The 17,276-nt window shown below is 44.1% G+C and overlaps 1 protein-coding gene across 7 annotated transcripts in view; it reads left to right on the top strand.

Moving 5' to 3' along the window:
* AUTS2 (activator of transcription and developmental regulator AUTS2) overlaps window positions 1-17,276 on the top strand; it is a 791,548-nt gene that overhangs the window by 256,897 nt on the left and 517,375 nt on the right. The window contains exon 1 of one of the 7 annotated variants that reach the window (XM_055725134.1): window positions 1,800-2,309. The exons of the other annotated variants lie outside the window; for them this stretch is intronic. Within the exon in view, the coding sequence (XP_055581109.1) occupies window positions 2,262-2,309 (48 nt within the window). The 5' untranslated portion in view covers window positions 1,800-2,261. Of the gene's footprint in view, window positions 1-1,799; window positions 2,310-17,276 lie in introns of those variants that run through there. 7 annotated transcript variants of the gene reach the window in all.

Raw genomic sequence — 17,276 nt, 5'->3', positions numbered from 1 at the left:
CACAATTTTTGATGTTTCCACAGACCTGAAAAAGGCCGGGGCATTTTACCACCTTTTTTACATAGGTTAGTTCACCCACAGAAACACAGAATTGAAGGGAGAGTGGGATTACTTCTCTGTGGCATCAGTGGAAAGTCATTTCTGACAGCTAGGGCTGTGGATGACAGTGGTTGAACGGCTCAGCGGGTGGCATGGAGGGGGTTAGAAGGGCCTTGGTGGCCTTGGCAGAGCATGGACAGGCAGGGGCTGAACTGCAGAGTGGTGCTGAGCAACCTCCTCTGGTGCTGCAGCATGGTATGGACTAGGGCAGAGCCACATGGGAGGGTTAGAGACTCACAGTCAATTAAATGGGGGGACTGTTATCGGTCGGTATTGGCATTTAGATCCTTTGTATGAGTCTTAGTTTATGAAAAATTCCAAAAAACTCTGTTGGCAAGTGAACAGGTAGCCAGGCTCTGCAAGGTACAGCCTTCATGTGATGCACTGACACCACTATCAGTACTGACAGTACCTCTCAGGTGAGTAATCCTGACAAACTAGGTTTCAGGGTCTGTCTCACCCAGTATCTGTCTCTGTGTGTAGATAGAGTAGGAGGTGGTAAGTCAGTGGTACATGTATTTATTCCATCTCACTCTGCCTATGAAAAAGGTACCTGGACCTAGAAAAGGTACAGAGAGTGATGAAAAGGATCTGCAGAGACACGCACCGCTTCCTTATGAGGAGAAATATAATAGACTGGGAGCTTCTAGTCCCCAAAAGGTGTGATACATGAGGGAGGCAAGAAAAATCTGTAAAATCGTAACTGATAATAAGCAAGATGATAAGCAAATTATTCTCTTTTTTTGCAGGATAAGATACTGTGAGGCTCCACTTAGATTACCAGAAAGCTGTTTAAAAACAACAAAATGAGGCGACTTTCTCCTTCTGCGTGTAGTGAAATTCTGAACCTCATTCAGTGTCTCTTGGAAACATAAAGGTTCAACTACCTACCTGACAAATTCAGATCCGTATCTGTTATCAGATGTGTTATGCACATCTTTGGTCTTGAGATTTCTTGCATTGTTTCCTTGTGCATCTCAAAGTGTTTGGGTGTAGGATGCTGGGCCAGATCGCTCTGCTCCAGTACAGCACTTTCTGCATCCAGCGGAAATACAGTAGGTTGATTATATTCATCCTGTGGTTTGCAACTTGATACTCACTGCTCTGTGGCGTGCTTGGAGCTGGGAGATTTGCAGCGAGCTGCAACCAACTCAATGTGTCTCATTACACCAGAGACAGGGAACTGGGCAGTGTTTCTGAACAGACAGAGGAACAAATAATCCGATAGGTGTCTTCCATGGATTTTTTTAATGCGTTAGTTTCATATTGATAGTGGTGGGTATTTTGTTGTGGGTTTTTTTCCCCTTGTTTTTTTTTTTTTTTAAAGGGTCTTCACAGATACTATAAAACATCAGCCTGACAGTATCAGAGCTTGACAAGTGGGTATGTGGAGGGGAGGGCTGAGAAAGGGAGGGAGCAGGAAAGAGCCTGACTCCTGATTACTTGCTCTGGTTACATGGTAGCGTTACTGAAGCTGCAGAACTGAAAGGAGATATTTGCGTTATGCTTAAGAGGCTTTATTGTTTCTAAACTATATATAGTTCTGTAATCTTTCTTTAGATGGGGGAGGGCAATGTGGGACAGCCTCCAAAGCATCGCCACCCTGCTTGGTGGGAGAGTGAGGGGTTAACGCGGTGGTGTAGGGTTCTCTGAATGGGGAAGTTCATTGTCAGAATAATGTTTAGCCAGGTGTTAATCTGTGTCTGGAGGGAAGTGCTGGAATTCATTATTCATCCCACTGGGGGAGGTCATGGTCCTGGGAGGCTGCCAGCACTGGAGCCAGCCTCCTGGCTTTACTGACATGTGCCATTTGTGATGAATGCAGCTGAAGTCCATTTGAGGAATTCTCTTGTCAGGCAGCCAAGCTGACAGCGAAACGCGGAGCTAAGGCATTCTGCGAGCTCTGTTGCAGCAAGCGAGATCGCACTCAGCATTGGGAGGGCAGGAGGGGACAAACTGGAACTGCGGAAGGAAAGCATAATTTTTTTCTTTCTGTCATTTTTTTTACTGTTTGCTTCTGCCACCCTTTGCTTCCCCTAAATACCGTGCTCCCCCTGGAAAACTGCTGGCTCTGAAGGAAAGAGTGCCTGGACGCTGCTTTTCATCAGCAGGATAGGCTTGGGTTGCTTTTTTGTTTTTTAACGAGGGCAGGGGGTGAGACAATGATCAAGTCGAGTTGGTTCTACGTCAAGTTCAAGTATGCGGAGAAGGTAAGTCCTTACATTTTCTCCTGCAGCCTTGCTCAAGGGATCGCTGCGTGGTTGTCTGCAGCCCCCTGCTCTTGACAGGCGCTCCGGCCACCAGCAGGGCAAATGCCGCTGGGAAGTTTCGCTGGTGAGTTTGTTTTCCTGTGGCTTGATAGATAACGCTGTACCGAAGGCTGGTGCAGCGCTGGGTATGGGCTTGAAATGTGACAGCTGCCACTTCAGCATGGTGCACATGGAAGGGAAGAGAAGAGCTGAGATCTGATTCCTGTGGTGGTGTGTCAGTGACAAAAAAAAAAAAACCAACACCCCAAAACAACAACAGTGATAGAGATGTATTTGTTTTTCTCCTGTGGAGCTTGAAAGGAAGGAATGTTTCTTGTTCTGTAGTTAAGAGAGATGACCTGCTTCTGCAGGGAAGTCAGTTCTTTTCTTCTCCTTTAGTAACAAAGTATTTAATTGTCCTTAATTATTACTAGAAGAAAGAAGTTCTATTGATCAAAAAGTAGTGAAATGTATTCTGAGGCTGTTTGCTGGGGGGTGTACTGTGGCACTTTCTGCATTTTGTGTTGCCCAGAACACAGTGCTTTTTGTTGGCTTCTCCTTTTACACTCAGCTGCCACTTTATCTTGCCTGTCCCTTGGTACTCAGATGCCTGGGGGAGACAGAGGGACAGAGATGGGGAGAGGATGGACCAAGATTTCAGTGGGGACCTGCTTGCCAGTGATGCATTTTCACTGAATATCTCCCTGGAGGGTTTCATGCCCCAGGTTAAAGACTGAGTTTGTTGCCCATAACACTGAGACCCTGTCAGAGTATTTGGATGTAGCTTTGCTGTTTTCTTTAATCCAGGAAAATAAGGAAAAGAGCCAGACAACTTTTTTGGGGAAAATACTAGGATACCTCACTATCTGTGAGTATAACGTAAACTAAATAACTATCACCTAAACATCCCTGAGCAGCTAACTACTTGCTATTCTTAAAACAGGGGGAAAACACATGCGTGTACTATTAGCTTGAAATTTTCTATTCTGGCAAATAGTGAGACATTGATTTATTTCTTGTCTTTGTGCCTTAAGTTATGCTGCACACAGTGAAAGCATATATATTTCATTTAACAAGATTTTCCTATCATTTATCCCAGGCTGCAAATAGCATATTTAACAAAGTCACAGATTTAACTATTCAGTTTTCATTTGTTTTGGGCAGTCTTACAGAGGCAATTTGACTGCAAAATCCATTTTATTAGGCAGTTATATTTTATCTCCTTGATGTTTCTCTGCAATAATTCTATGTTCTTTAAAGTCATATCAGACCTATAAACATCTATATCAAAACAAATAGACTTGCATATTTAGCATTAGAAACTGTTCCTGGAAATAAAAGTCTAATGAAATCAGTAGTTATTTGCCAGTGAGTGAGGCTGGCTATTTAAAATACCAGGGGACTTCCTCCCCCCCCCCCCCCCGGCCCATTTATATTTTGTGATTAAATGTCTTCTTTTTTTATTTTTTTTTCCTGAGACCTCTTGCAGTTCAACCAGAAAGCCCTGGAGTCCCTGCACAAAGCAGATAATGTTCCTACTTTTCTGTCACCGGGTGATTCTCCGTGTGTTACATAACCTGTCATACCAGTTTTGTCAGAGACAGATATTTTTGAGATGTACAACCTGGGAAATTTGAACGTGGATGAAATCCAGGAAACCCATTTAATCTGTATTCTTCTTAAAGTTACTGGTGCCTTACAAGATTTTCTCCTGATGCACCAGGGAAGTTGCCAAGGTTCATCTGTTGGGCAGGAAAAAAACCCAAATCCATAATGCCCCCAGCCACGAAAACAAAAACTGAAGTGTATGCCTGGTGTTTTATTGAATTTTAGGTGTGATAAGAGAGGGTTAGTCCTTTCCATGAAGATGGGGTTTCCCTAGTGAAAGGCACTCCAGAGATTTTGGCCTTGGCTATGCCGTAGGGATGTATCCCCTTGCTAAACACAGGATGCTGTGTCAGTGATCTCACTGCAGTTGGTGCTTATTCTGCATTAGGTTCAGGACTTGTCTGTGTGTAAAAGTTGTGCTAGTGTGACTTAGGTGTTAATTGACACGGGATTTATTAAACTGGTGCAGTTCTCTGGACACTGTGGGTACACGCTCCATGGAACAAGTGCTTCTGTGTTAGTATAACCACACTGGTTTAAAAAATCAGGTCAAATTCTTTTGCGACTCTTCCATGTTGTCAAGGTTTTAAGAAATTGGGTTTATATTAGCTAAGCTGAAGTACCTTTGAAATTCTCAAATGAGTTTCTTACAGCAGTTTGTTAAATGGATTTAAAGTCTCACTTGGAGAGCAGTTTCTCATTTTCACTTGACATACGTGTGGGCTGCTGCAGGAATGAGTGTTCCCACTCCCAGCTACACGTTGTCAGTGGTAGTGCTTGTGCAGCCACGCGGTGACATGTGTCCGGGAGCTGATCCAACTGGAACTGAATGGGGTTTATTCCTTTTTTTGGGCTGGCTTCATTTTCAGGCAGATCAGTGTGTGTCCCAGTTCACCCCCAGTGTGCAGCTGTAAAAAATGTGCCTGAAAATACCTGGTTGAGGTTGAGTGGAAAGGACAGCGGTGTCTTTTCTGGCAGCAGCCTGTGAAAACTAAATTAATTTAAGTTTACTCTCCTCATTTGGAAGTGTTATATAATCTCAGTTTAAGGGAGGTCATTTTAGGTTGGGAGAAGGTTGGGTCTCTGCCCTCATGTCAGTGCAATATCTTGGTTAAATCAGAACTAGAACTGCTTTTCCTGTGTGTGCCACAATACTGACATTGCACCGCTCCTTCTTAATTCTCTTGTAAAGAAGTTCATTGACATTTTTATTAGCTGGCTGGCTTCGCTGAAGCTGACATCCTTGCCTCTGGCCATCACAAATACTTTTTTCTTCCTTTTGATTTGCTTTGGAGAATGTTGATGTCTGAAGACCTCTCTGTGATAAAGCATACATATTTATATAAGTGTCACAGGTAACTCTGCAGGCAGCTTATATATTGTAAAATATTCCTTCACATATAGATTGTCAGCCTGTTTTATTCTCTTGGCATCACTGCGCTTTACTGCTATAAACTGTTCTGTTGATTGTGTTTGCACGTCGCTCATCCCATCTGGTTTATCTGCAGCCTCTGCAGAGAGACCTGAACCAAGGTTTGGTGATGTAACTTGCCTGAGCTTCAAGGAGATTCAACCCTCACAGGTCTTCTAGAAGCTTCAAACTCCTCGCATCCTCCTTGAAATCTCTTAGCCAGTCAACACGTGTCATCTGCCTGCTTGTGCAGTGGCTGGTAGGAGAGAAAATCAGTAGCCATGCATCTGTGGCTGCAATGGAAAGCCTGAGAAACACTCTTAAACTGTCTTTGGATGTTCACCTTTTATCCCAAAGATGTGTTGGAACTGGAAATGAGATGAATGTTGGATAAGCTGAATGTACTTGGGTATGTTAGTTTGCTCAAGTAATCCAAACAGGTTTTCTATGTCGTGTTAGACAAGCACTGTAAAACCATTTCACAAGAGCGTATTTTTAATTCTGATTAAAGTAATGCGATAATAAAACTAACTAAAGGGGAAATCCACGCAAATTCATCTTGAGTCTATTATGAAGTTAATTGCAAACATTCTATTACATAAACTTCAAGGGATCCTACTGGAAAAAACCCACAAAGTTTTTACGTTTACCCTTTTAAAAATTTAATATAAGGTCATTTGGGTGCAAGCCATTTTTACATAATGCCCATATTCAGTCTGAGTGCATTTACACTGTAATTAAAATTCAACAGCTTCATGTGAATAATAGTGCTGACACTAGGAAATCAGTTTGATCTGAGACGGGGGAAAAAATAAAGGCAAGCTCTTGGAAATCTATGAAATTCTAGAAAGTGTGGGAGCTGTGTGGAGAGAGGCGGTGTGAGTGGGCTGTCTGGCTTCACGCATTGCCGCTTGTATCTGAGGGAACTTATGGATGAAGTTAGAGGACTTGAGAGGTTTTGCTTTGTCCTTGAAAAGCCCTGTCCCTTGTTTGAGGTTCATTGATAGATATTGCTGAAGTGAAACTTAATTTTCCTGTTCCCAGCAGTGCCCAAGGGAGATAAGTGCTGTATTCCTAGCTGGAAAATTAGATTAAGACACCCAGTACCGCGGTACAGGGTACATGCATTTCTTCCTCTCTTGTAAGACTCCCACTACTCTGAAAGGCAGTTTACAGTTTTGACAGCTAAAATAAAAAGCCTTAAGGACAAGCAACCACTCTGAATGTTTGAAGGGCTTCATTTCCTGCAGAAAGATTTCAATTACAGTCATTTTCCTTGAGTAAGTACAAAGAGGTAAATGGAACCCCTGTTTCAAATGTTAAACTCGCAGACTACGTTATTACCAGTTGTACTTTGAAAGTAAAGGATAAAACCGGTCTAAAGCAAAGCCCTGATTTCGAAATACTTTTTAGGAGTATGATGAGGTCTGCACCTGGTAATTCAGCCGCTTGGTGTTGAGCAGCACGTAGCCCATCAAATGTGACTTTCGTTAGATGTGTTGCTCTTCCAGGGGGGGCGAGGCAGGAAGCATCTTTCTCGACAAGTGCCGAGAGTTGCATCTTGAAAGGGCTGCTCTGCAGCTGGAGATTCACGTCTTGGCTGTATTTTTAGAGAATTTAAAGTTTTTTCTTTCTTCTCTGACTTGTCTTGTGTTTTATAACAGTAATTTGGCAGAATTCGGTTATTCATCTTCTGTGTGGCACAACCCCTCCTCCCTCCCACTCCCCACAAAGGTTTTTCGTTTCAGGACCATTTCCTCTCCGTGCTGGAGTAGGGAACACGTTTTCAGGAATCCGTGATTTTTTAGACCAGATACGGAAATGTGCACGGTGTTTGCATAACACAGGTGCTCAAAAGAGCCAGATCGCCAAGGTGATAAATCAGTCCGGTGACCTCAGCTCACTGAAGCATTCATTTTCCTGGAATGATGAACTCTTCCAGAAAGCTGAACCCATGGCTTGATTGAGTCGAGGATAACGGCTTCAGTCAGTGACTTTTTGGGTCAGACCTGCACCCAGAGGCATTGGAGGAAGGGCAGAGAGTTAACCTGGCAGTTCCTAGAGTAACTCCCTGTTCCAGGGAGGCTGGTCCTCTCAGCACTTAAACCACCCTTGCTAGTGCCTGGGAGATGGGAACCCACCTGCTTTTTTTCCAGAAGTGTTTGCTGGTGGCAATTGTACTAATTTATTTTTGCTACTGCTATTCCTCTTTGCTTTCTAGATGGATTTCTGCAGGTGTGAAATGAAGATGTTACTCCTTAAATTGATGGAGATGATCAGCAAAGGGTTGTGTCTTCCCAAATTACTTGGCATGGACACCTGGTTCAGTATTTTTATCACTTTTAGCTGCTGAAATTTTTCCTTTCCTTCTTATGAATATTAAAAGTTTGCATTTTTTAACATTGTGTTGCAACTGTGACTTCCAGCATTTTAGGGAAATGTGTGAGATTTGTCATTCTATATACTTGTGTACAGATATTTGGCCCACTCAACAAACTCAGGAAAACAGATGTAGGAATTTTCTTTACTTGTAAATATGGGTTACTAAAAATGTGCCCTTGTGCTTCAGGAGCCTGTGCTCACTTGGACCCAGCTGCTCACCCCTGCCTGGTTTTGCTGGGTGACCCCATGGTTGCCATTACAGCTCTGTTACAGAGAATTGCCTTGCTTCGTATTTTGGCTTTGCGTTACTGCATTATAATTTTATCTGGCATCTCTGTGAACACGAAGTCAAAGGACAGGAGGTGTTTGCTGGTGGTGGGTGCAGCCCGTGCCGCTGCTGTGCCTTGCTTGAGGCTGGCAAGCGGGTCTGAGCAACATTTCTCCCTTATTTTCGTGGCCCCGAAGGCTGGGTTTGGCTGGCGTGGCAGTGGTCACTGTAGGCTCGTGTCTCCATGGCCTTGTGTGCCCAATGAAAGGTAAGCAGGGCTGAAACCCTGAGGAAGAACCACCATTGCTGTGCCAGCCCCAGAGGGGTGGGAGGTTGGCTCCTCACAGCAGCGCCCTTGAGCTCCACGAGCCACACGTGCTCGTGTCCGGAACTGCCCCTTGGTTTTCCTCCGCTCCTGGGGCTGCAGAATTGAGTGAAGTTCAGCCACACCTCGTGCAAGGAATAACCTCCTGCAACATGAGCGATGTGCAGGTCCCTGCTCTGCTCTGGCTCCCTCTCTTTATTTTTGTGCCACGTTGTTTAATTAAAAGTGGCGGTTGGGCCATGGGACTGGCAAACAGGTGCAGGCTGCAAGCTGCTTGATCTCTGTGTGTGTGGTATCTCCACCTGGTCCTTATGCCCATAAAGTTAGCTCAGATTTCTAAGCATTTGGAGGAGGATGCTGAAGATTGTTGGGCTAAGTAACATTAACTTAGTTTGATTTAAACAGATCTTTCTCCGATACCGACAATTCTTGGTAGCTGGACCAGTTTTTGGGAGAGCTGTGGTGTAGGTTTAGATAAGGGCGTTTTAAGTAAGATGTTAAAGCTTCCTGATTTCTTTAAGTTCTGCAAATTGAACGTTTGCCGTTTGTTTTTTGCTTCAAGTAGTTTTCACTAACCTGTAGACTTTGACGTGAAGAGTCAGAAGGGTCTATAGGTTTGTTTGGCTTTGCTGGGAATATGGTAGAGATTTAAAGGACTTTTCTTCCGTGCATCTGGGGCAGTTGTTGCATCCTGCATATTGGGACAACTCGAGAGCTGCTCCTGCCTGTGGGAGTCGCAGCCGCCAGCATGGCCAAGGCATTAGGAAGTCCAAGCACCACCCGTTTTCCTCTGGACATTTCTCACAAAGGGGATCACTGGAGTAGAACTGTTCAAGCCTCTCAGTATCACTTTAGGGTCCTCCCGCCTCTAAGTGGGAATGAGGGTGGGTTTTTTCCAGCTGGAGCCAGCTTTTGGACAGCTTTATCTTTAATACGGTTTGGGATCTAGAGCTTAAACTTTTCCATCTTTAGTCCTGTTCTTTTGCATGTGTTTGTGAGCCTAAGAATTGCATACTAATGGGAATAGTCAGTGGCAGCCAAAATAGCAAGAAAAAAAAGCCCTGTTACATTCGTGTGATGTAAATTTTTAATCAAATGTATTTTCTTCTGTTTAGCAACTTTTACAGTCCACTGCACAAAACATACAACCAAGAAACTTTGCACAATGAATTGCATGTAATAGGCTAGCAATGCATCCATTACCCTTTTTTAGTTAATGCATTTAAATCCATCTTTGTGTGCATGGCAGTGTAGCCTTCAAAAGGTAATTAGAATTTGCACAGTCTTGCTTTCATTGTTCCTTAGGTTTTCTTCAGATTACAATGCTTTGGAGAGCTTCATTAGAAGTAGCTTCTTTTGCAACAAGAAAGAAATACAGTTTTAAATACATTAGGAAATGCAATTTAAAATACGTTAGAAAGCTGGAAACGCATCGGTATTTCTAAAATGGTTGCACAGTGATCGGTATTGGTGAGCACTGTTCTTAAGCTCAGCTGAACTGAAGAGTTGGTAGATGATAGACGAGGTTGTAATAGCAGTAATAATTACATTAAATAACACTTTGCAATCCAAATAATTGGAGGTGAGTTTTGCAGCAGTAACGTGGACCGTGGATGCAGCAGGATCCTTTTGATGGGTGACCAGACTCAGCAGTGTCATCACTGCTTGTGTGTCTTCTACAGGAGGACTCTTGCCTGGGTCCCCATTTGAAACCAAGGCGCTGCCCTTGCCCGTGTGTCCCCGCTGGCCAGCCATCTCCGGGAAGTCAGGGACAACATGTGTTTTCTCTTTCCAAGCTAGAGGCCAAGTTTGCCTGTAGATATCGAGCGACAGACTTGGCGACGCTGCCAGTCCAAAAGCCACGATGTTGGTGACCCTACCAGTCTTTTGCCTGAGTTTCAGCATCCCTGTGTATTTCTGCTTCCCAAGCTCCCTCCGTTACAAGGCTCCTGCTCCCATTTTGCACGTGCCCACGCACCACTGGGCTGGACCTTGCTGACCTCCGCGCAGTGATGCAGTGAAACTGCTGGTAATCGTAGCGACACCCTCAGTGTTGAAGACATCTGAAAAAGTGATGGTCTTCACGGGTTTGGGGGGCTTTGGCCAAACAGGGTGTGCTTTCACTGCTGTGCCGAGAGCTGGTTCATCCTTTGGGTTGGAGCAGTGTGGGCAGGAGCTCTTTGGGTCTTGCTAATTTGCTGTGCCTGGGGAGGTCCACCCTGCGGTACCTCAGTGCCACTGGAGGACAGAAGATGTTCACCAGCTGCCTTCTCTTGGGCAATGAGCCATGGTAAGACCTGCTGCTGCCTGGGAAGGGCTGCTCTGGGGCTGGCAAAGGAGGAGACTCAAGCGTGGCTGGGCACACATAAATGCAGAGGAATTCTTTTGAGCGGCTGTTTCAGGACACAGCTTTTGACTTGTAAGCCTGTGGTATGTGTAATGCTGTAACCGGTAACATGTAGGTACTTGATAGATTAATATTCAGGACACAGTAGATGAGAGAGGCTGGTTGAGGGGAAGTCACACACAATCTGTTCATCAGGAATTATTTTCTGTTTTGAAGCTAGATTCACCAGTTCTCTAGATGGGAAGAAAAAAAAGTCTATGGGCTTGCTCTGATTTTTAAAGTTTTTATTTTTTTTTTTCCCTGGACTTGCCTGAGGGCTAGTTCTGCTCTTTAATTATTTAGGAACTGGGTTTTGTTTACAGTTTGTAATAAAACTGATAAAAGATTAACAAGGTACTTGTGAATCATTTTAAGCAAATTAAAGCTTTGAAAGACTTACAACTGCAAATATTTGAAAATTGTAAAGCAGAAGAATAGGAACAGACCAGATCAGATAATCAAGTTATTGGATTTGTTGGGAGAAAAAATAATCTTGTTTGCAATCAGATGTGAGAGCAGCATTGTCTGCTTCATCAAATATTTATGTGTGCTTTTAGCAAATTTGAAGGTACTGGTTGTATGAAACTGTGCTGGGTATGTTAAAATAATATTTTATTACAGTGTGGGGTAGCTGCACAAGTAAAGCATGGGCTGGAGGAGGGATTCAGACTGGAAATACATGTGTCTTGGGTTCACAGTAGTGACAAGCCTGTGCCAAAGAATGTATAGCCTGCTGCTTTTAAGGACTGCGCTGTCTCTCCCCTGGAACAATCCTAATGCCCTACATGAAATGATGGACTGTGAGCTGTTTTCCATGCAAGAGTAAAATTGGGGAGGTTCTAACTCCATTTCTATGCAAGAACAATATCTTGGGGTTATAACGGGTACTTCCATCAAAACATCAGCGCGGTTTCACCGTCAATGTGAAACCATTTAACTAACTAACATGTTAAGAAATATACTAAGAATGGAACAGGGAACATTGCTATGATGCAATAGAAATCCCTGATGCTGTGGCCACATTGTACAGCTCTCGTCCTCCCCTCTCCAAAGTCTTGTAGATGCTGGGGATGCTCAGAGGAGAGCTGCAGGGCTGTACAGAGGTGTTGGACTGCCTCTGTGTGAGGAGGAGCTAAAGGAACTAGAACCCTTTGGCTGGGTAGATAGCTGAAGGAGATGTGGCAGAGGTCTGTGAAATCAAGTGGGACACGGGGAGGATGGTGATCGTTCATTACCTTCCGACACAAGAACTTGGGAGGTCGAGGGAAGGTTGGTAAGAGCCAGGTCGAAGGAGATCAAAGTAGGTGGTTCTTTGTGAAGATGTTGACTAGTGCAGCTGGTTGTGAAAGGGAGTTGTGAATGCAAAAAAGTTTGTATCACTTCTGAGAGTGGACAAATTAATGGAAACCAACTGATTGCCACTGAGCAGGCAGAAACCACATCAGGAGCTCAGTGAGCTGGAAGTGACTGGAGGTGGAAGCAAGGGGGAAAGATGTATGTGTATTAATAGAGAGACACAGGAGTATTATATATAACTTAGCCTATTTTTGTTCTCTTCCTTTGGACATCCATTTATGGCCACCGTTGGAAAGAGGATGCTGCATGAGCTGAGCCTTTGATCTGGCCCAAGGCAGCCGTTCTCTGTGCTGATGATGCTGGGCAGCTAATTCGGAAACATCTTGTCTTATACGATGACTGTTACATAAAACTGGCGTGCTTCGACACCCACCAAGCTGAGCAGCTGTGGATTTGACTCTGGATCTTACCTTAAAACAAAGGCATATCGTGTAGTGATTACAGCTTAGTATTAATAGCTGGAATCCTGATTTTCTGCTGAAAGTGCTCTGGGACTGGGAGGAAGAATCTCCTTTCTTCTCTTCTACGTGCTTCATTTTCTCTGCCCATAAAATGGTTGTAAATGCACACATTATTGGGATTATTATCTATGCCATGTTTATGGGAGAATTACAATGCATTTCTTGGACAAGATACTTGACGTTTTTCTGTTGGGCAAGATACTACACCAAGAGAGGGCAAACAGCATTTTAGTTGCAGTGTTCGCAGAAAAGTTTCAAGATGGGTGAATTATTGCATTGCAGAGCTCTTTAGCACCCCGGTATAAAAATCAGTACAAACCTTTAATCCTAAATAATGTTTACAATTGGGTGAGGTGACAAGAAACTTCTGGGGCAGATGAGGAGAGTTTGAGTCTAATTAAATGGAGTAATTTTATTCCTTTGGGAAAGAGCTGTGAAAGCTAACACAGTAACACAGCAGGCTCAAAGGTCCATGTAGATCTTAATCTGCTTAAAAGATGGGGTAGAATTTCACTGACTGTATCATAAGCTCGAGTTCAGTAACCAAATAGTTCCTTTCTTGAGCATCCAAATATAAACTGTGAAAGAAGACAGAGGAGTTTAAAGGAGATGAATTAAGATCTGCCTGTGTGCAAATGCTACCTATGACTCAGTGATGATGATAGGAATATTGCAAACGCTCTGTAGCTGGTCTTTTTTCCCCACCCTTTTCAGCTGGCATCACTGCATGACTTTGATGGCAGCTCAAACATACCTTGTGAAAGTCACGCTTCAAGGCAAATATCTGATCTGTAGGTCTCAGCAATGTTTTAAAATGTCTCCTTTTGCTTTCCCCTGTAGCTGATTTTTCCATTTTTGCTATGCTCTTTTGCAAATGAATTATGACCGGCTTGAGCTGGCACACGCGGGTAGGGTCGGCCTCCGTGTTGGAAGAGGGCAGCGTGGGGAGCCGGGGAGGTGAACGCTTTACTCCGTAGCTTTATTCATGCAGTATTTGTAGCTTCCAGTGTTCTATGTGATACAGATGTTAGAGATGAGTAGATAGTGTTTCTTTTCCCTTGTTTAGAGTTTTGTAATTTTTCAGTGTCGCGATCAGTCCTTGTCCAGCCTTCTTGAAACTTCGCTTCTGTTTGGTGTATTCTCTCTGATTGTCAATGATCTCCTTTAAGAACCTAGGATCCATTCCATCTGGTCCCAGGAACTTGGCAGCTTGCATGGCGAGCAATAGCTGATTTTTTTTTCTGTGAGTGCTAGTACAGAGAAGTCAATTCATGGCTAAAAAGATTAAAATCCCTAAATCAGAAAAGCTGGAAAAATATAACAATTGCAGCTCTGCCAAGGAAGTGCTTCTTGTTGGATTAAAAAATCTTATGACAAGTTGAAAGAGAGAGATTTGGAAGTGTAATTCCATTCTGTTGTCAATCCAGAAGAGTTAAAGCTGAAACTGTGCGAGAATACATTAACAGCACTGCCTGGACAGAGAAAATCAGCTGCCTCGCAGAGACAGTTTTGTGCTGGTTTCCATTCCGCCTCAAGTTGTTATGACCTGGTTTGGCTTTCCTAACTCTAATGTCACTGAGGTCCATCATCTACTGTGTTCAGAGGAGGTCTCTGCTTCCGTGCCCATGGGTGCCCCTTCTAAAACAAACTGTGTTCTGCAGCAGTAAGGAGATGGGGAGTGGGATGCTGACATGGAAGGGGGTCAACTAGCAAGCCTGGAGAGAGGCAGCCATATGGTGCGTTGGAGGTGTTGGGTATGCCTCCCACGGAGGGAGCATCCCCTCGTCTTGTCGGGGATTGGCAGGAGCTGGGTACAGTGCTGCGCTTCTTGGTGATAAGGTGTCTGGGTGGTGGGTGGAGAGAACCACTTCTCGGTGTTGGGTATGGCCCTGATGGTGGTTATCGGTGCTTCGGATGCGCTGTTGGGCTTGTGTGCCTGGAGATCGTGTGGAGTCTTGTAGGAAGGGCAGTGCTTTGTGGCAGAGCGGTGCTGTCAGCCCACCCCACGCTGCTGGTTCCCTGCGCCTACTGTTGCACCAGCTTCCCAACCTTTTTTTTCCTTTTTTTTATTTTTTCCTTTTATTTTTTTTTCTCCCCCTTCCATGTAGAAGGGGGAGACTGAAGAGAAACAGAAATCATCTGTCCCCTCGGCTAGAGGTACGGGTTGAAGTTTTGTGTTTGAGCTCAGAAGACGGGCTTGTTCAGTCCTCAGATGTTACTGTGGCATGTTACTGAGAGAAGCTGAGACCACAAAATTCCATTTCTCTTTTGGCATGAACAGAAGATTATAAAAAGAAATGAGGGTCCTTCTGTGGTCAGTAGAAGGAAATTACTGAAAAAGATGCTGTTTTTGTGACCTTGTCTAGTGGTCACCTCTGAGAACAGTAGAAGGTATAAATAAATCTCTAATAAATCTAAAAAGATATTAGATATACCAAAAGGGTGTTCCAAAAAGTGCCCTGGCATAGCACTGCATAAACTTTTTATATTGCATTCTTCTTGTCATAGGCTTGCGTGGTGTCAGGCCACATCTTAATATAAAAGCTCAGGCCTTTCAAAGTCACCTTTTCGTTAGATTCCCATCTCTCCTGGCTCTAGGCAGTGGACTGATTACACAGATATCTTACCAGATCGTGAGAAATACTTGGAAGCAATTAGTTATGGGCATTTGATGGGACTGACTGCCTTGGGAGGTACTGAGTAGTAGCTTCATTGGATTGCTGTAGGGTGTCGAGTAGTGAGTGACCCACGTCTGGTCATGCACCGGGAAGGGGAGGGATGGTGGGAGGTATTTTAAAAGCTTGTGGGTTCAAAAGCAGAGTAAAGTGTCCCGTCTCATTTTGGGTGACTCCGTTAATTTCAGATCCTTCCTCCTCTAACTTCAAGCATGTAAATAGGATGTCTGAATTGGGAATGCCGTCTCTTTAGGGTCCCTGGGTCTGGGAGCAGAGAAATGAGCCCACTTTGAGGCCTGAATGGATTTTGGAAGGTTCCTGATTTTCGTTCATAGTACAACAGCCCTGTCAATGAGACCTAATTTAGTAATTTCGTTTAAAGACTTGTTAATAGGTGGGTGAAATCTTGTGCCTCTGTGCTACAGTTTCTCTCTGTATAAAAGGAATATTTTTTTATTTCTCCATCTCTGAAAGGCAGTCAGGTTTTCCATGGTAGAGGCTCTGGGATGCTCGGCTACTTGCCGAGGGGGGAGGTGGGCTCGTCCTTCTCTGGCGTGGGGAGGAAATGTCTGTTCAAATATTCAATGTAATCCTTTTTCATGAGAATAGGCAAGGGCCTACACACGTTCTTTGCTCATGAATCTGGCAGCTTTACACTTGTGTATGTTGGTTTTACCCAAAGTAGTACTTGCAGGGCACTGGCACAGTGTGCGGTGTGGCAAGGCCTGCCCTGGGGAGCTGGTCAGCCGCAAGGGGCCTTGCAGGACAAGGCTGTTCGAACACTGAACAAATACAACCCCAGCAAGCCTCTCAGGGGTGTGAGTGGCTTTTGGCAGTGGTTCGGTATCCAAAGCTACGTGGTGGGTGGCAGTGGGCGAATGGGCAGGCTGGCTCTGACAGCAGGTCACCCAGGACCGCCGGGACGTTCGCACCCTCCCTCTCCGCGCTCAGCACGAGCAGCCGTAGATCAACACATGGTGGGAACTGGCTCACAAAACTGTCTGCTCTGCACCTCCGAGTCCCGAGGTATAATATACAAGGAAACGTGTGTGTTTATCGCTTAAGTGCAGCATATCCTTCGCAGTCACATCAATTCTTTCATCCTCTTCAATTTAAAAAGTCACAGTAGAGCCTATGTCTCCATAAATGTTTCTCTCCAAGGATAAAGGCTGTGTGGAACAGAGCCGGTTGGTCGGTACCCACCTGGGAAGAGTCCCTGCACAGTTGCAAACTGAGTTTTATCATAACCATAGTGAAAAGATCTGAAGGACCTGTGTGCAGGTGTCTCTGTGTGCGTATATAGTCATGTAATACTTCTACGTTTTAAACGTAACCAAACGTAGGTACAGCATTGATTGGATCTTTATGATTTAGATATATAGCCTAATATTTTTCACTTTGTAATTATTTGCTGAGGTATATATAATAAAATGGCAAGAGCTTTTAATTTCCTTCTATAATCCTGACACACATCATCAACTCAATAGAATCCAGCATGCCTAGCTAAAGATGTGCTGATAGATGACTGGGTCGCTCTGTCTAATAAGCATTGAAAATCCTGGAAGACAAGATATCAACGGGTGAATGTCGTGGAGACCTTTACTGATATATACTTACGTTTTGTGATGGGGAATTCTGTGTAAATCTGTAGATCTTCTTAGATTGGCTTAGGGCTTAGCTAAAATACAGATTGTGGAGCAACTTCATCAGTATGTTAGCTTGTAGACACATCCTTCTTGCAGCTTCATAAGACGGATTGAATGAGTTAAGCATTAAGGGATCAGTGAGAAACAGATGCCCAGGTTCCTTCTGTGATACCGAATATTACAGCAAGCATGTATTTGCATCTTTTGATGCCTGACTTGAGATAGTATGGGGGTGATTCTCTATAGCTCCACTGTCTTCACTGTAGAAATGCTGCCTAAGGGTTGGTTAATGAACCTAAGCTGGTTTCACCTCGCAGATCTTTCCTGAGTCTGCCGAAGACCTCATCCCAAGACGTCATCATCATTTTATCGGTTTATTGCTGTTGTGATGGCATGCAAGGATGACGTAC

Source organism: Falco cherrug, chromosome 1 (assembly GCF_023634085.1).
Source record: "Falco cherrug isolate bFalChe1 chromosome 1, bFalChe1.pri, whole genome shotgun sequence".
NCBI classification, from domain to species: Eukaryota; Metazoa; Chordata; class Aves; order Falconiformes; family Falconidae; genus Falco; species Falco cherrug.
The sequence above is the reverse complement of the archived record's forward strand: the minus strand, read 5'-3'. Positions and strand labels throughout refer to the sequence as shown.